General features: G+C 43.2%; 1 protein-coding gene across 3 annotated transcripts; it reads left to right on the top strand.

Annotated features, from left to right (window-relative positions):
- The first annotated feature begins 530 nt into the window (after positions 1-530).
- Positions 531-19,871, top strand: TM9SF4 (transmembrane 9 superfamily member 4). 3 transcript variants are annotated; one of them, XM_083146592.1, is made up of 18 exons: positions 531-664; positions 6,144-6,257; positions 6,335-6,434; positions 7,012-7,180; positions 8,728-8,857; positions 11,623-11,746; positions 12,646-12,764; positions 12,853-12,964; positions 13,044-13,114; positions 13,201-13,333; positions 13,410-13,491; positions 14,181-14,256; positions 15,801-15,884; positions 15,963-16,138; positions 16,364-16,427; positions 16,630-16,749; positions 18,445-18,534; positions 18,623-19,871. In XM_083146592.1, the coding sequence occupies exons 1-18, from the start codon at positions 650-652 to the stop codon at positions 18,770-18,772; spliced, it is 1,929 nt and encodes a 642-aa protein (XP_083002718.1). In that variant the 5' UTR covers positions 531-649; the 3' UTR covers positions 18,773-19,871. The 3 variants fall into 3 exon arrangements, with proteins under 3 accessions (XP_083002718.1, XP_083002717.1, XP_083002716.1); XM_083146591.1 differs by lacking the exon at positions 531-664 and adding an exon at positions 747-800; XM_083146590.1 differs by lacking the exon at positions 531-664 and adding an exon at positions 1,163-1,219.
- The last annotated feature ends 2,894 nt before the right edge of the window (positions 19,872-22,765 follow it).

Genomic DNA, 22,765 nt, shown 5'->3' with positions numbered 1-22,765 from the left:
TGTATCTTTTAAAATGTGTTAGTGAATAATGACTTCACCTTTGCAGCAGCTAGGTTGTCGGGAAAATGTGAACTGTTGGTAGTTTTGGAGGACTGGAGTTGGCTACCACTGTGTTATAAGAAGCTGGTACACTAGGCATGTGCTGCAGTTCTGCTCTGTCCCTTCAAATGTATGATCCGGGGTCAGTTCTATTGATCAGATTATATACCAATGCTATTGTTGTATAATGTAAGGCACTTGCCATGAGGGTGGGGGTGTTCCGGGTAACCAGAAACCACCCTGCGTTTACCTATGTAATATGGAGCGAGGTATGCATGGAACACTATTATTACATAGCACATTTCTTGCACCTTTCTAGTAACTATTTATGGCGTATTCTGCAATTATTTTTTTAAATATATTGAGAATTACTAAGATATCAAGAGCACAGGACAACACAAGTGCCATAGCAGTGTGCCCACATTAGACGACGGGCTGCATGTCACAGTCATACACCGCTGCGCTATTGTAGGAGCAGCAGAACCCGGCCGGCGCCCGGCAGCCCTGAGTCGACCGCCGCCTCCAGTTCCCATAGCAATAAGCAGCGGCAGCAGCATTGGTGGACGCGCCGCTACTTCCGCTGACGTCGCCAGGGACACGTGGATCCAAGATGGCGGCGGCTGCGGTAAGTGTTTGTTTCCGAATCACCTCCAGGCCCTAGGTACGGAGGTTCGGGGCAGAACTCTACCCGGGGAGTGTGCAGCGGTTCCCGGGACCTGGAAATGTGGCGGGGGGGCTCCCCGGACGGATCCGGAAATCAGGTTCCGGCTGTCACTTATCCCGGAAGTAGCCACCAACCCACCCCCTACACCTCCCTAATTCTGGATGATAGTGGTCTCTTTTTATCCCCTTTACGCAGGGAATCCCCCACTGTGCAACCTATTGTGGCAGCACCTGACACACATAGCCCCCTCCACCTGTATTTTCTCTTCCCAGTGTTGGGCCGCTGCTCCCCAGTTACTGGAGGTGCTGCACTGTGCATCATAGTGTGGCAGCACCAGAGATCACTACTCCGTTCCCACCTACTCACAGCCTTTGCTAGTTTAATGGTGTCATTACAAAATTTCCTTAATATCCTCTCTCCAGTGAGTTGGGTCAGTGGCATAGTTATTGCATAGAATTGTGTCCTTAATATGTAATGTATGTGCAATGGACTGCACTATGTAGTAAGTTGATAAATGTAAGCGTATAGTGCATGCTTTTATTCTTAATTCCAAAGTACATTATACAAAAATCTCCAGCACAATGTAACCACTGGCATTAAGAGGATCTATCTTATGTATTTTTGATTATTATTCACTTGTACACAGTGCTTAGCAGCACCAGACCAGGGGGATATGATGAACACATGTTAGACCAAGTGCAGGGATGTACAGTGTAAGGGCCACTGCTTTGGTAGGACTAAGTAGTAGTAGAAATACAGGTCACCGAGAGGTAATTCCTAACAGAGATGTGTTCTCAGTGTGTAATGTGAATGTTGTGGCCTGAGCCAGGTGTGTTAGCAAATTCTGTAAGTGGGTATCAACATGGGTGAAGCCCTGTTGGCATTGGTGAATAATTGTACTTCAATATGATATAATAACCGTGGCTCAATCATGTAGTCCACAAATGCCGGTTTAGGGCATGCCCTTCCCAAATGTAAATCATTATGAAGCTGCCTCACCTGCAGTGCAACATGGTTTTACCAAGGTGCAAAGCTTCTATTGTTTTGCTTAGCTTTTTTGTAATGTATTGTAACAATATATCACATCACCCTACACCAGCATTTTTCAACCACTGTACCGTGGAACACTAGTGTGCCAGCAGAGCAATAAATGTCCACCCTGGGTTACAGCCATCACCACCAGTTCAACTGTTATTCACTGGTCTCTTGTTTTCATGTGATGGCCAGTGTATTTGATTTTTTTTTATTTTCATATGGATCCAATGGGTTTTTGTTTTTCCCTGTGATTGCCAATGTGTTTGTACTAGTGGTGGTCTGATGGTGTGCCTTGGCAATTTAAAAAATCTTGTTTTGTGTGCCACGAGTTGAAAATGGTTGGAAATCACTTCCCTACACATTACGCAATCTGCTGTACAGCAATGTAATATATTGTTATTTGCTTAATGTGACAACACTGCGTCATCTGTGGCATCAACTAATGTGATGTGCAGCAAACATGCGACCACCCAATTTATCATATGATGGATTTGGAAGTACACGTTATATGGTCATTTTGATCCATCACAGATTGAAAGATTGGCCATTATATATTGTATACTGTGGACCCACCTTAAAAACCTTCGGTACGTTGTGCCCAGTTTTGGGTTAATGCAGGTTATCCAATCTCCGGTATCCAATAAAAAAAAAAAAGTTACAAGGTTTTCAGCATGGAAAATCCCATGAGTCGTGAAAAAAAAAAACTTATATGGGGGTCTCTGGTGGTCTCCCCTCCATCTTGCCTCTGGGGACTGGGCTGCTTTTTGGCCTGAGTGCTGGGAGATGTAGTTCTGCTTGAGACCAGCTGTGAGGGGTCACATGCTCATGCACACAAACACATATTTACATAATTACTCACTACTACTGAGGATAGGTTAATTAGAAATTTCCAATTGTTTAATTAGTCCTCAGGGGGTTGCTGCAATGGTCCAAGGCAGGACTTTATAGTTGTCCTTGAGAGGTGTTGGAACTAATTTCTCCTGCCACTCAATGCTCGGCATATCTCCCCATGTGTAGGCTGCTTTAAGACCTGTACACACACATTGATTTGCTTTTGATTCGATGTTAGCTTTGATTTTCTATTAAATCTGGCATTAGATCTTTCCATTCGATTTGGCATTAGAGCTCTACTTTTGCATTCGATATCGAATTCCATATACATTCATGGTACATTGTACACATTCGATTTTACTAGATCGAATTTGATATTTCCTTGGCTGCACAGTAGATTTTTCGGTACTTGTTTAGTTTCACGGCGGCAGCGTCTCAGCCCACGCTACGGGCTCGGTGGCTCGCCACGCTATCTAAAATCAACTTCATGCCAACGTGGATAGTGGGGGTATGAACCAATTCATGTTGCCATGGACTTTATTTTAGATTGTTTTCCGAGCGGCGAACCCGGAAGTAGCGGGCGGCCATGCTGCCGCCGTGAAACTACACAAGTACCGATTTTTCTGTTCGATTTTGTGAAAACGGGAGCGCGCATTGAATCGAATGTAGATCGAAAGTGACACAAAGTGCTTCTATAAGCAAAATCGAATCGAAAAAATCAGGAAAAATCGATGCATGTGTACAGGGCTTTAGATTTAGGTGGGGTATGTTCAAACTGAAATCTAGATTGCAGTGTAAAAATAAAGCAGCCAGTATTTACCCTGCACAGAAACAATATAACTCCCCCCAAATCTAGCACATGGTTTTGCCCATTTGAGAACGATTTTGCGATCCGCTCTGAATTGGGTCCTATGTTGCTGAGCATTTTCTTAGTTCATTCTTCGAAGGTTTACGGTGTATTAGATCTACAATGCCTGGGTCTACAGTCAAAAGGTCGTCCACTATTAGTCAACAGTCAGAAGATCGACATGAGTTTTTCATGTTTATTTGGTGTCTATGTCAACATAGGTCAGTATGGACACCATGTAAAGGCCCCCATACATTATGCGATTTGGGCCTGATTTTACCCGATTCGGATGAATTGGGCTGTGAACTCGTCCCAAATCGCATGTTTTGACACCCTGTCCGACCCGATGCGCGGTCCCGTGCGCATCGGATCGGAGTCGGGCAGTCACACCGGCTGCACATAAGGTTTCCTAACTCTTTTGTGCAGTCTCTAGGCAGGGTCAGCGGGCGGGGGACGCCGGGGAACTGCAGGGAACAGCCGGGCAAGTTGAGCTGACAAATAGGCAGCAGGCTGGGGACGCCGGTAAGCTGGGCATGGGGAGAGGCTGACAGAGGCAGCGGACACATGGGCGGGGGCGGGGGGGGGGGGGGGACAGATCACGTGCTGGGTAGGAGGACCAGGCAGCCACAGCTGCAAGGAAGAAAATCCCAATACAAACGAATGGGGAGGCAGTGATTTGCTGAGAGCTCTCTCAGCCAATCAGCAATTGGCTGAGAGATGGTGTCCATACTGACCCATGCCCGGCTCACCAGCGTCCCCTGCCTGCTGACTATTTGTCAGCTCACCCTGCCCGGCTGTTCCCTGCAGCTCCCCAGTGTCCCCCACCCGGCTCTCCCCCTGCAGCTCCCCGGGGACTGCATATGATAAATCCATGCGATTTATCATATGCAAAATTTGGCACATCAAGTGCCTAATCGTGTGTCCCCCTCCTGGGGAGCTGCAGGGGAAATCAAGTCAGACTTGTCCCTAGGACAAGTCCGACTAATGTATGGGGGCCTTAAGTGTACCACGTCCCCTTGTATGGTTCACCATGCTTCGGGCACACTATTATATACCAACACCACGCCATAGTGGATGGTGGGGTATGAAATACCGGCTGTCGACACCCCAAAATTAAAAAAACAAAACCTCATGTTGACCTTTTAAATGTCGACCAAGACACTGTAGATCGAACGACTGCAGACCTCTTCAAAGATGTTGCAGATGGTAAGTGCCATCATTAATGTACTGTTTAGTCCTGGTCTGCATGGCCCGTGTTTTCCTGTATGTAATGGTTTATTTTACTGTAGGAATGGCTGTTTTTGTTCTCCACAATCTCTGATAAATCTGCAGCTAGTCAGTTTTGTAGGTCTTCCAGTGATCTTATCTTTTGCTTCTGATTCTTAACATTTAAAAAATAAATTGCCTACCCCTCAGGTAGAACAGGTAAAACATGTATATTTCAGTCTATGTCAACGCTATGGAGTCTTGCTTGTTCCCATTTAATGAAGGAAAACAAAAATATGTATATATATTTTTTTCACTTGATGGATGTTCCTGTTATTTACAGTGCAGCCAACACCCCTGGTTGAAGCTTTCACTGCAGAGTTGGACATGTGCATGGGTAGTGGGGGAGCTCTCTTAACTGAATTATTTTGTCAGGTCAGGAATTTCCATGTGGAAATTGGATATAAGGGAACAGACCTTGTTTTTTTTTTTTCCAAGGTCGAGCTCTGTGAAGTTATATGCTGTACAATAGAAGTGTTTCAGCAGAAAAATTATCTTGAATCTGAGTCTGTTTTATACTCCTATGGAGGCTTTATATGGGAACAGAAGGAAAGGCGGCAAGAGGATCCATCTGCTGGGAGGCAGTTGCTGGCATATTCAGTAGCTTGTAAAATGTGATCTAGTTGGTTAGCTTAGATGAAGTATTAATAGATGCTGAACAAAAGTATGAGGTGATCCCAAACTCACCGTGCACCACCCCACGTGAGGTTACATTGATATAACTTACAGTGAGCGTTGTTGGTTGTGGTTGATCAATAAAGCTACAGTATGGCTGGGCAACAGTATTTGATGAATGGGGTCTTGGAGAAAACATTGAAGTTAGAGAATCTGGGACATGGCTTATTGTGTATGCAGTCTATACTAATGTAGTCCTGAGTTCCATGGGGTCCTAATCCAGTTGGACCTTGAAGGTCCATTTAGCCCAATAAGAGGCATTCCTGTTTAGGGTAATCCCCGCTAACTGAATTGCTTTGGCGCAGCAATTAGCACTACCACTACCTATGTTCTGTTGTATTGGGTTCTATATTTGTCTGAATGATGAACTCTATGAGGTCATGTGGCTATACAAACTGCTCCCTGCCTACAACACAAATCTTACCCTGCTTATATGACCCAATGTTACAATCACTGAACTGCATACAAATGGCATTTGCACTAACCGCCAAAAATAATTCTGAGGTGATTGTTGAGGTTAATGTACCAATACCCAACGTTTTATTAGAAATTGTTTTCATTTTCATGGCTGAGCAATTCTTACATTTTGCTAGAATCTCTATTCTACAGGTTAATTTAACCAAGAGCATGTGTACAGGCATTTATATCTCCCCTCATATGAAGTCTAGCCTGAGTCTCAGAAGCACTTGAAATACTGCCTGTCACAGGGCAGGGAACATTTCCAGTTGATGTTACGTTCTGGTGCTTTTCAGGAGTGTATAATTCCCATTCACTTCTGTCTTGTAGGTGAGCTGCTTGTGGCTGCTGCTGAATCTCACCCTCTTTTACGGAGTTGGTGCATTTTATGTGCCAGGAGTGGCGCCGATAAACTTCCGCCAAGATGACCCCGTAGATCTAAAGGTAGGTTTCTTACTGTTTAATTCTTTGTGATAAAATCCAGTAATTCTTTACTGATATGTGTTGAATTCCTTCCCCAGGCTGTGAAGTTAACAAGCTCTCGGACTCAGCTGCCCTATGAATACTACTCCCTTCCATTCTGCCGACCACCTCAGGTCACATACAAGGCAGAAAATCTGGGTAAGAAGTAGAACAGAGGAGTAGATCTATGAAGTTGTGATAGAGGGCCTGGTACTTTATCACCAGCCAATCAGCTCCTGACTGTTAACTGTCCCTTTTTAAACACAGCCTGTAACTTAAGAGCTGATTGGCCAGTGATAAAGTACCAGACACTTTATCACTTTTCCTTCATTTATCACTGCTTCATACATCTACCCCAGAGCGCAGTATGGAGATGGAACCCAGGGTGGGTTACGTATTGTTGAAACATAGTATGGAGGGAGTATCGGATGGCTAAAGATGAGGTGTACAGTAGATGGATCCTAGGTGGATACAGATGGGGTATAGGTGAAGCCTTGGTTGAGTAGAGGTGGGTTTGGCCTTGGGTAGGGATTAGGTGGAGCCTAAGAAGGGTAGAGTTGTGCTGTAGGTAGATGGTGGTGGTATAGGAGGAGCCTGTGGAGAAGTATGTTTGGAGCCTGTCAGACAGGTATGGGATTTGCAAACTACATGATGACAGGACTTTGTGATGTAACTGGGCTAACATAGTGTCTGTTGTTGTTCTCCTCCTCCCCCCGCTTGTTCTGTCTGCTATTAGGTGAGGTGTTGCGGGGTGATCGGATCGTTAACACTCCTTTCAAGGTGCTAATGAACAGTAATAAGAAATGTCAGATTTTGTGCCAGAATCCTAGTGATCCAGTGTTGCTCAAAGTGGAGGAGAGCAAACTGATTGCAGAACGTATACAAGAGGATTATTACGTCCATTTGTGAGTTCTTTCTCATGTAGCATTTTCAATGTGTTACTTGTTCTACGACTTCCATTCACTATGTACAATAATATCAGTGAAATATTTGCTTTTGTCATTTTACAAAGCCTTCAAGCGTCATTGAATCCATGATGTATAAGCATTATTATATGCAGTACTGTATATAAAGCTGAGCTTGGCATACACCTGCAGAAGATGATTAGGACAGTAATGTGTTCTGGGCCAATTGTGTTGGCGAATTTGTTCATTTATGTGGCGAAACACTGCTTTCATACTGAACTTTCATCATGTAGCAGTATAATAAAGTGTGTGTATAAATATAACTCTATAATAATTATCTTTTCTCTAAGATGATGGACTAGAGGTGCACATACACTAGACTATTCCCCTAAACTCCTACATGAACGATAAAGTACATACACACTGAATGATGGAATCGGTAAATCTATCAGAATGAACTTAGGTCTACAGTCATTAGGTCGACCCCACTAGGTCGACTGGCAGGAAGGTCGACCTGATTTAAGGTCGACATGGGCCAATGTCGACATGACTTAAGGTCGAATTTGCACAAATGTCGACATGAGGAAGGTCGACTGGTCATAAGGTCGACATGGGTTTTTCACTGTTTTTTTATCCGATTGTCGACATGGACACAGTTGGCAATGAGAATCGGACCCCCGCATCGCTCGCAATGCTTCGGGCACGATGGCTCGCTTCGCTCGCCACAGCTTTAATAACCTCCTCCACGCCCTAGTGGATGGTAGGGCATGAAATACCGCCTGTCGGCTCAAAAAACAGTGAAAAACCCCATGTCGACCTTATGACCAGTCGACCTTCCTCATGTCGACCTTTATGCAAATTCGACCTTAAGTCATGTCGACCTTGGCCCATGTCGACCTTAAGTCAGGTCGACCTTCCTGCCAGTCGACCTAGTGGGGTCGACCTAATGACTGTAGACCTATGTTCATTCTAATAGATGACCGCTTCCCCTGAATGATATTGTTCAGTGACATCATCAAGTCCTGCCTGCTCTGTACATGCAGTCGCTGACTATACAGTCAATTGAGCTGCATGTACACACAGGGGGCAGGGGGGTCATTAACAACCTACGAAAATGCTTATCAGTCGTAGTGTAAACGATGGGTGACATTATGAACAGTGTCTCTCAGAAGGGCTGATATGAATGATTTCCTAAATTATTGCAGTGTGTGTATGCACTTAAAACAGTGCTTCAGGGGATGTTAAGTCAAAATCTGCATATAACCTTCACTTTTGAATAAGCTGTTTCTTGATCTCCTTTGAAATATTATTTTCAGCTGCATGGTGAAACTGTTTTATTAATGTACTAATTGTGAATTTTCACATGTCTACATGTTTATTAAATTGATAAAAAAAATAGTAACTGCATAATAGTTTTGTAACACACACACACACACACACACACACACACACACACACACACACACACACACACACACACACACACCTTTTGCTTTTCTTTATACATGTACTAAAACTTTGTTTTTAATCTGATTTCTGTGATCTAGAATAGCTGATAACTTACCGGTGGCCACCAGGCTAGATGTGCATCTGGTCCACGAGGAAGAGGAGAAGAAGAAGGAACGAGATGTTCAGTTCGAGCATGGGTATAGATTGGGGTTCACCGACAACAATAAGGTAAATGTGCAGTCAGTGCATTGATTGTAGGGACAGAGAAGGTGTCGTGGTGTGGTGCACCTCAAGGAAATTAATCACAATACAATAAAATATAGCCTTTATTTAGATATACTTAAAACTGCCAATATTTGTATGTTTTTTTTTTTTTCATATTTCGCAAACAAAGTGAACATGGTGCGTGTTTAAAAACGGCACGTGCGGGAGTTCCGTGTGTGTGGCTTATGAGTCGTTGATTTATTTGTATGACTGCAGCTTCAGTCAGTGCATTGGTTGGATTTGATTGCATGTATTTTTGTCTTTGGAGGCTGCTTTTTTTTGGAAACAAGGTCAGGTTCAAGTTAGATTCTGGGGAAGGGATTTGCCCCATTCTCCACACTGGTTTATAAAGAAGGAATATAATAGTGTGGTATGTTTGAGGATATCAGACACTATAGATGCTGCTTTCTATTGGTTCTCCCTGGTAGACTAGTCCCACAAGGCATAAAGGGGTCATTCAGGTGCGGTCGGAGTTGCTATCGCTTCTGCTTCCTTGGAGTGCTGTATGGTAATGTAGCAGGCAATGTTTATTACAGGCAGACACCTTATGCTGCAGTAGTGACCCGACCTATGTCCTAGGATGCAGCATTGGATCAAAGAACCCATCACCAAGCTGCCCTTTCTGTGATTGAGATCCCTGGCCTCATCCCACCCCTTAAATTGTGGCAATGCGCCTCTGTTTTTTCCAAACGGAGTCTCTCTGCCCCATCCACGACCCTAAAATTACATCAAGGTTAATGACCGTCCAATGTCGGCCTGCGTCCTATAGCACAGGACCAGTCTGTGCACATGCAGAACGGGTCCTGAACGTGCACAAAGTACCAAAAATCAGTACTTTGTAACGATGAGCACAGGTGAATCGAACTTCTAACGTTTCGTGAGTTGAGGAAAAGCTTTTCCTTCTCATATAGGGAGTGATGTATCAAATTTTGGACAGAGATAAAGTACTAACCAACCAGCTTCTATTTGTCATTTTACTGGCTGGGTTCAAACAAGGTAAAACGCAGATTGGATGGCAGTTTATCTCTCTCCAAGATTTGATCTCCCCCATAGACTGTTCATGTGTGACAGATCAGTCACTCTCTCAGTATCCTACTCTTTACTGTATCCTCAATTTGTTGTATCAAAGACGGGAAGTGTGATAAAGGAGAGAAGTTGGCCACAGAAACCAATCTGCTTCTGTCATTTATGTAGCACAGTCTTGGAAATGACAAAAGCTGATTGGTGGCTTGGGCAACTACCTCACTTTATCTCTCTCCAAAGCTTGATACATCTCCCCTCTGTGTGTTCAGTCTCTACTTGCTCCTATTATCAGTATTGCTCCTTTCTTATCGTCTGTAACCTTTCAAAAGCAGGGTGCGCTTTACCCTCCCTCTCACATACTCCTTCAGTGTGTGTATGTGATTTGTTGTTCTGTCCAGTGCTACAGTTTTTCATGTACTCCAGGCATCTTGTGTACTGTAACTAATGCAGGGTTGTGACTTGGCAGCAGGCTGAAAATGCAGAGTGATGGCCATTATAGGTTGGGCTGGAACTGCATTTCAGGTCAAACACTGTCCAATAAGCTTTTTAACCTGTCAACACTATGCAATCCTCAGTGAGGGATTAAATGCCTGGCTGCTGTATTATTTCATGGCAGCTGTACATGTGAAACTGGGCTGACTAGAAGCTGAAAACCCAAGGTCCGTCACAGGTGACAAGACAGTTGTCACAAACCATTTGTAAAACTGGGTGGAATTGGTCTATTGCAGAAGGGTCTGAGAGGAGGTGTAGTACTAAAGGGAGGGGATGCGATGCCTTGTATGGAAGAACTATATGAACCATGTGGAAGCAAATGTCTGGTTTATCATGTAAGTGGGAAGTAAGATTCTTTATGCGTGTCGCATGGCAAATGCGCCTTTTGGTGGCGATTCAATTGTTTTCTCCAGCGGGGGCCGCAAAATGGATAAACTCAATTGTCGCACTGCTTAAATGCCCAGTAGCAGCGGAGGTGGCTTCTTTTTGTAGCCTTCAGAGATGCAAAAATTTGCGCTAAAACGGCACTTGTGGTGTCCAAATGAGAGTTTGGACGCCTAAAGCAGGTTTATGTTGCTTAACCATACACATTTGGGTGCAACTCTCGTGATATGCATGAATGCCCAAAGTAAGTGATGACTGGTTTAAAAATCTCATCAAGAACTGAAAGACAGATGACCAAGAACAGTTGAGTTGTCCCTTTATGTAAGGAAATGGTGGTGAAATATGCAGTTATGCTAGGATATGTAATGTTGGCCAGTAAGTATATGGTCTTCTAATATCTAATGCCTTTGTGTTTTGTAGCTATTTATGTTTTACTGCGTACTTATTGAAAGGGGTGCCGGACGGCTCCCCGACAGTCGGGATTCCAACAGTCAGTACTCCAACGTCGGAATCCCGACTGCTCCCTCGTGGGGGTCCACGACCCCCATAGAGGGAGAATAAAATAGGTGGCGAGCGCAACGAGCCCGCAGGGGGCTTCATTGCGCTCCCCACGCTGTGCAGTCGGGATTCCGACGTCTGACTAATGACTGTCGGAATCCCGACTGTCGGAGTATTATACCACACCCATTGAAAGTGAGCATGCAGAAATCGACCTTTTTCTGTCCATAGTTGTATTTTATAGTGTAATTACAGATTTCAGTGATGAGAACCATCTTGGTTATATTGAACCATTTTGGTTATATTGATCATTTTAATGTTTTTTGTTCCAGTTTTATCTACACAATCACCTTTCCTTCTACTTGTACTTTCATCGAGAAGAGGTGGAAGAAAACCAGGAACCCACATTTAGGGTTGTGAGATTCGAGGTTGTCCCCCAAAGCATTAGAATGGAAGGTAACTGTATGTAAGAGAGGACCGGTGTGTGGAGTGTGACTGGAAAGCAGATTTTATTTAAGTTTCGGAGAGTGACCATGTAGTAAACCATGTAAGAGACGATCTATCTGTAACAAAACAAAGCATATTATAAATCTTTACAGCAATCAAAGCTTAGACCAGGCATTCCCAACCTCAGTCCTCAAGCGGTGCAAATTACCCTTCGATTTTGACTATATAGTCAAACATGCATAGACATCGAATGGAGATCGAACATGGTTTTTAAGCTTTAGATCCCAATTCAATGCCGATGTGTGCTCCTGTTCACCTGGAATAGAAAAGCCAAATACAGTGCATCAATGACTATATAAATTGAATGTAGATAGTATGAATTGAATGTAAGTAGAACATGAGTTAGCAAAAATTGCATAGCAATCGAATTTTAGCCGAATAGCAAAGAAATCTCACCGTGTGTACGTACAGGGAGATTGCCACTACTTTTCTATTAAATTTTGTGTACTAAATTGAAATTGTAATGCTTTTTAACAGCATTTGATGCAGATTCGATCCCAATGCGCGTCCATGTTTAGTGGAAATAAAAAATAAAAAAAATGATGTATTGCATTTAATATGTTAATCTCAGAACATTTTATGCTGTGTGCTTTCCAGGCTGTACATGGGGGTGTTAATTTACAAGATCTTTTCATTAAATCCACACTGCATATATTGAAGCCACTTTTCCTGCCACCAGTAGGCCAATGCTGTCAAAATGCTACTTAAAGTGTTCTAACAGTGTTGCTAGTTTAACTGTAAACATGCTGTTTAAGTAGCATTTGTAACTATGATAGACCTGTATTTGTTGTGTTTCCTTACTGACTGTTTGCATGTTTACTACAAATCACACTCTCTCCATCCTGCAGATCTGAAGGGAACTAAGGATGGTGGATGCACTGTCCCAGAGAGCTCCAGTTCCGCACCCCAGGAAATTATCCCAACAAAAGAAAATAAGCTGCTGTTTACGTACTCTGTGCATTGGCAGGTAGGACAGTCAGGGCGTCATGATGATCTTAAATGGAAGTTATTAAGCAGTATTCTCTTGGGTATAAGCTTTCATATTCTTCCTCTAGGAGAGTGACATTAAGTGGGCATCTCGATGGGACACCTACCTTACCATGAGTGATGTACAGATTCACTGGTTCTCCATCATCAATTCTGTGGTGGTGGTTTTCTTCCTGTCAGGTAAGCAGAGGGTCGGAGGGTGTTTCGTATGGAGCTTGGTACATGTAGGGTACTCAAATGTCTGTGTTCTGATCTGCAGGTATTCTGAGCATGATCATAATCAGGACTCTGAGGAAGGATATTGCAAACTACAACAAAGAAGATGATATTGTAGGTGCCTTTACAGTCCATTCCCCTTCCCATCCAACAAGGTAACCTTACGGTCCTCTAACTCTTCTCTTGACCTTTTCCCACAGGAAGATACAATGGAGGAATCTGGTTGGAAGCTGGTTCATGGGGACGTGTTCCGACCTCCTCAGTACCCTATGATACTAAGTTCTCTGCTGGGCTCCGGAATTCAGCTCTTTTGCATGGTGTTGATTGTGATCTGTGAGTATATTGGGAACAGTGGTGTGGTTTGTATAGCTGACTTAGTAGAATCTAACCATGTCCTTTGTTTGTCTAGTTGTGGCCATGCTCGGAATGCTGTCTCCATCGAGCAGAGGATCCTTGATGACCACAGCATGCTTCCTCTTTATGTTCATGGGGTAATTAAATCAATATTGTAGTCTAATTTTAGAAAGCCGCCTTATTGGCTTCTCTGATATTCTGGTGAATGTAAAGCTGGATACACATTAAGGATTCTGTCCAATCTTTCTGGTAATGTATGGGAGCAAATGACAAGGACCAATTGCTCCCAAACAGACAATGTGTGTTCAGACAAATTGGTTAAATACATTTGATTTGGCCAAATTTTCTGAATGATCGTTTTTGCCTTTCACGACATCCAGAATGATTGGACAGATTATTTTATAGAGTGTATCGAGCTCTATACTATTATTGAATTGAAGGATTTCTCAAGTCCATGAGACCTCTTTCCTGGCATATTGGTTTAGTTCTCAACCTCGGGCTTCAAGTACCCCCAACAGTGCATGTTTTGCAGGTCTCCACATAGAACCACAAGTGAAATAATTAGCTCCACCTGCGGATCTTTTACAATGTGTCAGTGAGTGAGTGCACCTGCAAGGTGACCTGGAAAACATGCACTGTTGGGGGTACTTGAGGACCGAGGTTGAGAACCAGTGGTTTAATCCATGAAATAATTGCATTTAATGTTCAATAAGTGAACTTTTTAACTTATTTCTTATACACATTTGATTTCTACATGTTCAATAAAACAATGAATACTGTTAAATAAGTTTGTGTTATGACATCACTGTTCTTTTTTGAACTTCAGGGTCTTTGGCGGCTTCTTCGCTGGTCGCTTGTATCGCACTCTGAAGGGCCACAGGTGGCGCAAAGGGGCATTCTGTGTGAGTAACAGTGTTGCAAGTGTAGAATGAAACCTGTTCAGTTTGAAGTGGTTGTATCCGCATTCATTATGTATTATGGTGCTTTGATTAGAAAATAATTAAAGGAATGTGATCAGAATCCCATCAGTAAGTACATATTAGTCTGCTGAAACTGTGGGGTTGGCGTAGGGATAGAATTGAAATACTTGGTACTCTTTACCTAGAACGGCGCCCACGATGTCCATCGCGGTCATCGGGGGTAAAAAATCGCGGCCATCGCATGCACTAAAAAAAACGGGTGCGACGCGATGCCCGCGATTTCCCATAGGGATCAATGTTAAAAGTGTGATAGGACGCGATTTTAGTGTTCAATGCCCGCGATTTTTCCATAGGAAACAATGTTAAATGGGCCACAGAGCCCTAAAAGTCTGAAATGGCCCCCACAATTGTTAACGCCACCCCACTATCAACGTGAACCCGAAGCGTGGCGAGCGCAGCGGTACGCGTCCTCCGACCTTTTCATACCCCCACTATCCATGTCGGCGTGGAGTTGAGAATAGAATAGTGTGGCGAGCGCAGCGAGCCACCGAGCCCGAAGCGTGGCGAGTGCAGCGGATACCTGTGAAGCCCGCGTTTACCTGTGAAGGTATCCGCGTCCCCTCGCGGGGCGCGCTGCGCTCGCAACGCTTCGGGCTCGGTGGCTCGCTGCGCTCGCCACACTATTCTGTTCTCAACTATACGCCGACGTGGATAGTGGGGGTATGAAAAGGTCGGAGGACGCGTACCGCCGCCCCTCGCGGGCTAGCTGCGCTCGCCACGCTTCGGGTTCACGTTGATCGTGGGGTGGCGTGAACAATTGTGGGGGCCATTTCAGACTTCAGGGGGACTATTTGGGCTCTGTGGCCCATTTAACATTGTTTCCTATGGAAAAATCGCGGGCATTGAGGCATTGAACACTAAAATCGCGTCCAATCGCACTTTTAACATTGATCCCTATGGGAAATCGCGGGCATCGCGTCGCACCCGTTTTTTTAGTGCATGCGATGGGCGCCGTGCTAGGTAAAGAGTACCAAATACTTTAATCCATTGTGATGGCATTGTCGGCATCCTGACAATTGAGATTGTCGCTGCCAGGTTTTCGTACCCCACCCATGTTTAACCCTTTGAGTGCCAAGGGAATTTGTCGAAATAGGTGTGAAAATTGCCAAGCAAACTTTTTTAATAAACCCTCTGAGTGCCAACGTTGCTGGGATAGATCCTCAAAATAACCATCAAATGCGCACCACACACAGCAACTGTTCTTTTTTTGGGTGTACTATTTAACTAAACCCCAATTAATTGGCTTGGCTGTATTTGTATTTATTTATACTATACTAAAAGAACAGTCGCTGTGAGCGACGCTGGTGTTTTTAGTGGATTGCTCACAGCAACGTTTGTACTCAAAGGGTTAATAGGTAGGGTGTACAAAGAACTCTGGTACACCTCATAGGAGATACCTGTCAGAGATGCTGTCAGCTTTGATGTATGTCTTTTTTTTTTTTTGCCAATTAAATCTGTCATTTTAGACAGCGACTCTTTACCCTGGAGTGGTGTTTGGGATCTGCTTTGTGTTGAATTGCTTCATCTGGGGAAAACATTCCTCTGGCGCGGTGAGTTTGGTAAAGAGTTTTTTTTCCTCCAGATAACGTGAGCATTTGCTGAGCATACTAAGCTCTTTGTCTCTTCAGGTTCCCTTCCCGACTATGCTGGCATTACTGTGCATGTGGTTTGGCATATCGCTCCCACTTGTTTACCTTGGTTATTATTTTGGCTTCCGCAAGCAGCCTTATGATAACCCTGTCAGAACCAACCAGATTCCAAGGCAAATTCCAGAGCAGCGCTGGTATATGAAGAGATTTGTTGGGTAGGTTGCCCTCAGTGCACTCTTTAAATAATGCATCACCTATAAAGGAATCTTCTACAGTACATGGCCCGTGCAATGATATACTTATGTTTGGCAAATTGTATAACCCTGTCCAGGTTAATCTGTGTTGTACAGTTTTATTTCTGTCCAATAAATCCTGCTGTTTAATCTGTGTACTCTGCATTACATAAGTGCTAACCATGACGATCTTGTCTCCACTCACAGGATCCTGATGGCTGGAATATTGCCGTTTGGAGCCATGTTTATTGAACTTTTCTTCATCTTCAGTGTAAGCACGTTAGTGGACTTCTCCACACACTTGTATGCATGCTTGCAGCAGATAATTTGCACACTCAGAGGGTAGTGTAACGCATGCAGTTAGCTTTTTTTAATTTAAATCAGACTGAACACATACGATTTACCAATTGACTAAAAATAAATAATACCATGTTGCCAGTGATACTGAAGTGTTGTTCATGACTGTTTTACAGGCTATCTGGGAGAATCAATTCTATTACCTGTTCGGCTTTTTATTCCTGGTGTTCATCATCCTTGTGGTATCATGTTCCCAGATAAGCATTGTCATGGTATATTTCCAGTTGTGTGCAGAGGTAAGGATTTTTTAAGGTTCTGGGAATATGTGGTGGTACAGGAGTCTTTATAGGTGTCACTGTAGGGTGTGGTGGGGGCTGGTCATTTTGGGGAAGGATTCTGCTCATGATCTACCGGTATATAAGGGTATCCGTGCTGGTGATGTATTTTCTTTAATGGGAATGGTGTATTCATGAGGGGTTGTTAGTATGAAAGACTTGTTTGTATCTTGTGTATGGTTTGGTAGGGGACAGATCGCCACGTAGTAAGAGATTCTGGATATTACATTGCTGCTTTTTTAATTTGTCATTTTGGAGATGGACCAAATAGGGCTTTAACACATCAAATTTATTATGAACTAGAGATGCCATTCTCGGGGCATTATTTATTTATTTTTTCAATCCCGGGATTTAGGGGGGTATTCAATCTGTCCCTTGCTCGACTGAGAACACGCAGGTGGGATTCAATGTCCTGCCTGCAGTGGGACGAGAAGGGGGCGTGGCTGGGAAGAGGCGAGCTGCAGCTGGCAGCTTGTCACTTCCCTTCCATTCTCGGCAGAACGAATCCGACTGCTTGTGAAGTCAGGCTCGTTCTACCGAGCTCCCCTGTTCAATGCTGTTGGGGAAGACAGCATTGAATAGGGCCCGGCGGCCATCTCCCCCTCAGGAGATGGTTGCCAGTGATTGAATATCCCCCATAGTATTGAAAAATGTGCAATCCCATAATTGGCTTTCCTAAAAAACATTTGCTCTCCTGGTCGGGGGCGGGCAAGTGGGAACAGTGTAGTGCGGGGGCGCATTGTGACCTCTAACCAGTAACACTGAGCAGGGCCACACAGCGGGGAGACAGGAGCAGCGGGGCATCTTCTGAATGGTGCTCAAGATGCTGTTCAGCGATTCAAATCTTGGTCAATTTTAGGGCTAGATCCCAGGAACCAGTCCGATCCCAGGATTGGCCATCCTATTCTAAAACCATTGTCCTACAACATAGACAACACGACAACATAGAAAACATTTGTTACATAGTAACTTTGATACACATTGCAAAACAGCTGAAAGTCCCCCAAGTCAACTTAATCTTCCAGACAATGGGACATTACTGTCAACAAAGATTGTTTTATAGTTGTCATATATTTACTAAGTGATGGTTTATGGAAGTGGAGTTGTTGGCCATAGCAACCAGTAAGATTTTAGCTATTATCTCTTCCGTGTAACATGAGGACTGTGGTTGGGAAACACTACCAGCCCAGGTATTAGTGGTATCCATGCTTGAGCACAAACGGTTAAATCAAATCAAATCAACTGAGGTAATAAGTCACCAATGCTCAAGCATGGATATTGCTAACTGGAAATGCCTGGTATAGATGACTTTAACACCTTCCCTGGTACTCATGAGAATTTTTCCGGGCTGTGCTCCAGTGCGCAGACTGGCAAACCCAGAAAATTTCCGGGATTGCCACTGCCTGTGCTCCCTCCTGCTGGGCAGCGCCGCTGAGATCAGCTGTGTGCAGCGTGACCTTGCTAACGGACCCGGGAGTCACGGTGGTGGTTTTTTTTTTTAGGGAATGCTCCCCCCCCCCCCAAAAAAAAAAAAAAATCACCCACCGCTGAAGGGCTTAAAGGGGCGAAGGAACATCCACTAATCTTGCATCCTGGTTGATCTTTATATTGCAACTGGTAAATGTGCAGTCTGAGGAATCATTATGTTGTTTGCAGGATTACCGCTGGTGGTGGAGGACGTTTATGGTGTCTGGAGGATCTGCTTTCTATGTGCTGGTTTATGCCATATTCTACTTTGTAAATAAGGTACACATATAATGGCTCTGATTCCCTGTCCATTAAAGTGATGTCTGTTTTTAGCAAAATTTTTACTATGACTCTGTTTGACTTGCAGCTGGATATTGTAGAGTTCATCCCATCTCTGTTGTACTTTGGCTACACCACACTCATGGTCCTCTCCTTCTGGCTTCTCACTGGGACAATTGGTTTCTATGCTGCCTACATGTTTATAAGGAAGATCTACGCGGCAGTGAAAATAGACTGATCCTGAGGTTCTCTGCAGTATATTCAGCACAAGGCAGAACCTTGACTCCTCCACCAAGACTTCACCATCAGGGAACAGTAACCAATAAAACAATCATCCTCATCCAGAATGTAATGTTTGGTACAGTGTCCATGGACGGGGCGAGGAGTTATATCTAACTGCATTTTAACCTTTGGTATTCCCATTTCTCAGTGCGGGTTTTTACTTTTTAGCCAAAATCATTCCCGTCTTTATCATTGTATCGCTCATTTCTTTTCTCTTTTTTTAAATTATTGTGTGTTCAAAAATCAAAGGGGATGATTTAAGAGGTGTTGTATTTTGGGGGGGTGGACAAATATTCATTCTGTTGAGCCGGGAGCCTATAATTGAGGAGCAAACTGGAATGACATTGCCACCGACTGTCCACAGTCATCAAACCCACCAATAAGAGCCCAGCTGTTTGACATGCATGGAGGAGAGGCCTCTACAATTCTGTATCTGCATGTGTCACCATGCCAGGCATCAGGAGCGTGATGATTGGTCTGTCTTTTGTGGTATACTTAAGCACTGCTTTGGGATGCCAACAAGTATTGGCATTAGTAGCTCTGTGTTGGAGAAAAACTATTTGCCAAGGACTGTGAATGAAAAACAAAGTATGTTTTTGGGGGAGGCTGGCCCCAAAATATTTTGCTATTGATGACAGTTAATACAATGGTTAAGTCTACGGCTAAAGGAACTGTTCTGAATGGTTTGATACTGCAAACACTGGTTTGTGCCACAATCTTTTTAAAGGGGAATTTCCAATCTATTAGGGGTTTTTTTTCTCTGACTGGTGAGGGCCAACTTGAACGTATTCAGCACCACATTACCTGTCTTAAGGTGGACCTGTCCTATACAGCCAATAGTCAGTCTGCCAGTTTCCCAGAGACTAGTGACATCACTGAGGCATGAGGCAATGATGTCACTGGTCCAAAAAGGGGTTTCCTCACTGGTATGCATGTGACAGGTCTATCTTAAATTACTTTCCAGTTTTTAAATGACTATTAAATAACTGGTTTTTGTTTTACTGTACTCCCATCTTTTGTCCTTTTTGTAAATAAATGCCCCTTCAGGTGTTCAATTTTGTGCATTATTTCTGACTTTAGACACTGAAAAGGAACACTAGAATTTCTGAGTATTTGCTTAGTGTCAATTTAAGAATCTTTATCTTTGCTGCATCCTTTCTTTAGTTTCTGTAATGCTGGATCTAGAACTGCAATTGGAGAGACTGGATGCGTGATGTGCTGTGGTCTGCTAATCAGACCGTTCTATTCCACTATTCAGAATTGGAAAGCTTTCTCTGCTGCATTACACTCTCAAAACCATCATTTTAGATTGCGCAGAGGAACTGTGTATAATGGGAAGCATTCATATGAGAAAAATTGTTATTTTTACATTATGCTGTATAGTGATACACAATGTCCTCAGGTGATAATTTCACAATTCTAGTTTTTCTAAGCTGCAAATAGGTTCGGCTAAATCAGCCTTTAGAGCAGGCATGTCCAAACGATGGCCCTCCAGCTGTTGTGAAACAAGTCCCATCATGCCTTGCCACAGTTTTGCTATTAGGGAATGCTAAAACTATGGCACGGCATGCTGGGATGTGTAGTTTCACAACAGTTGGAGGGCCACAGTTTAGAGTATCAAGAAATGTGACTGCCAATGCTGTGCATGTAAGATGGGCACATTAATGGCCCAGCAAATATGCAGACAAAAATAAGAGTAACATTAACTGAGTTTTTGGGTACTTGTTTAGTTTCACGGCGGCAGATATATCGCATGCAATTTTGTACCTGTTCATAACCCCGCTATCCACTACGCATGGAGTTGTTTTTATGTAGTGTGGCGAGGGGACGCGGATTATTTTACATGTATTCCGTGCCGAGCGCAGCGAGCCCCACAAGGGGACGCGGAATAAATGTAAAGTAATCCGCGGTGCTCAGTGAATTGCCACACTATATAAAATCCACTCCATGCGTAGAGGATAGTGGGGTTATGAACAGGTATAAAATCGCATGCGATTTATCTGCCGCCGTGAAACTAAACAAGTACCAGTTTTTGGTGTATGGTTAGAGCAAATCATGCCAAAGTATACTAGACCCCAGGGTAAATACATGTTATATAAAGATAGGACTATACCCTAATAAGAGTGACTGACTGGTAAAAGCATGTATGCACCACCTGTAATTCATTTAACTGTATAGAGTTAGGACTTCCTGTGTGAAAGGAAATGGGCAAAAAATGCAAATGTCAGTGCTGAGCACTGATGAGGGGTGGCTGAATGCCGGATGTTGTAGAGGTGGTCAGGAAAGGGTAGGTAGATCCAGTAGCAGGCATGGACTTCAAAGTCTTAAGGCAATCTAGGATCCTAAAGAATTTGTAAACTGATACAGCAAAGTGTCATGATGTATCATTGTTACTGCTTATGGCTTAATTACTGACTCATCTAAGCAGGGCTCGCCACCTACAAGTGGCAGAACTTGTGGGTGGTGAGCCCAGGCGCAAAAATATAATCCTCCAAACCCCCTCCCCCCCCAAGTGGGTGATGGGCAGCAATGAGACTTTCAGTTCCCAGTGCGCTACACCAATAGTCTTAGATGCAGGACTACCAAGTGTAGGGTAGACTCAAGGCCCCCATACACTATATATAACGCACATCCAATTCCCCTTGAGTCCCCCGGGAGAGGGTCTGACCTGGAGATAATATGGGCAACAAGAAAGGTCTCCGGGGTCTGATGCGCACAGGACTGTGCATCGTATCTGATGCCAAATGCGCAATTTGGGCCAAATTCACGGCCTGATGTGCCAGATTCTGGTGAAATAGGGCCCAAATCGCATGGTGTATGGGTGCCTTTACATAAGAAAGTTTGTGTATTGAATGAGACAATGACCAACATGTCATCTAGTAATTGTTTATTTAGCAATCTTCACTCTTGAAACAAAAAAATAGAACATTTTGTTTACATTTCCCCTTTCTGTATTACAAAACATTGTATGAATTCTACTAATAAACCAAACTATTTATATCAAAGTGCTACAATGTCAGTGATTGGTCCACAGTGGGATGACAATTCTACTGGCACAAATATAATATGTATTTTATATTCTAATAAAACTATAGCTATAGGTTTTTGGCTTTATACGAAAGAGCATTTTCTTATGTCCACATGTGTGTGTATATATAACGTAAAATGCTTTCTTCTGGTGACTGATTTTCCATTGCAATCAGAAACATGTACATAAATGTAGCAATTCATAAAGCATACAATTTAATATCTATTTCCAAAAATGCTCTTTACAGTTAAACCAATATTACTTTGTGTTGAATAATCTATGTAAGCACAATTGCATTGCAGACTTACATATAATATGCCCAGAGAGCCAGGTAAATGTAGGTCTGTACATTCATTTAACAGTTGTATTATTGACTACAGTACCATGTGATTTATTCTTAGAGGACTGGGTAGTCTAAAATACACATTAATCACTATAAAGTAAATTGGTCACATTCCCAAATGAACAAATGTTTAGTGAATACTGATATGAAATGTAACACAGCTGTCCATCTTTTTATTATACGCAACAGGATGAGATATTTTGCATATGAAGGCCCAGCAAGCACAAATCACCAGCTAAACTCCAGGCATGGGACTTGAGCATTCACACACAAAAAATGTTTGTTATTTTAATCGGATATCTGTTCAATCTGAATTTGTAGTTCAGGTATAATCATCTTACGCATAGCTGTAACCTCCTTTCTATTGGTGCAGCCCTCAATATTTGTTGGCTTCACTTTGCTCAAGTACAATTTAATGGAATAATATTTGCGTTCTGTACTTTTTGTAAGGGGAGAAAAGTTTTTGCACAATAAAAGGTGCTGTAATACAATAGCAGCCAAACAGATGTACAATGTTCGCTGAATGGAAATCTGTTTGTTTGATAACTCTATATTGTGTTGTCACATATCCAATTAGT

Source organism: Crinia signifera, chromosome 6, assembly GCF_055691185.1.
Source record: "Crinia signifera chromosome 6, ASM5569118v1, whole genome shotgun sequence".
NCBI lineage: Eukaryota > Metazoa > Chordata > Amphibia > Anura > Myobatrachidae > Crinia > Crinia signifera.
Note: the sequence above shows the minus strand (reverse complement) of the source record. Positions and strands in the feature narration are given on the sequence as shown.

Bases quoted from the DNA above. Each gene is read 5' to 3' on its own strand.
- TM9SF4 (XM_083146590.1), top strand. From the start codon at position 1,178: ATGTATGTGCAATGGACTGCACTATGTAGTAAGTTGATAAAT. The intron at 6,435-7,011 runs GTAAGAAGTAGA...GTCTGCTATTAG, and splicing joins ATACAAGGCAGAAAATCTGG to GTGAGGTGTTGCGGGGTGAT. The intron at 16,428-16,629 runs GTAAGCACGTTA...ACTGTTTTACAG, and splicing joins AACTTTTCTTCATCTTCAGT to GCTATCTGGGAGAATCAATT.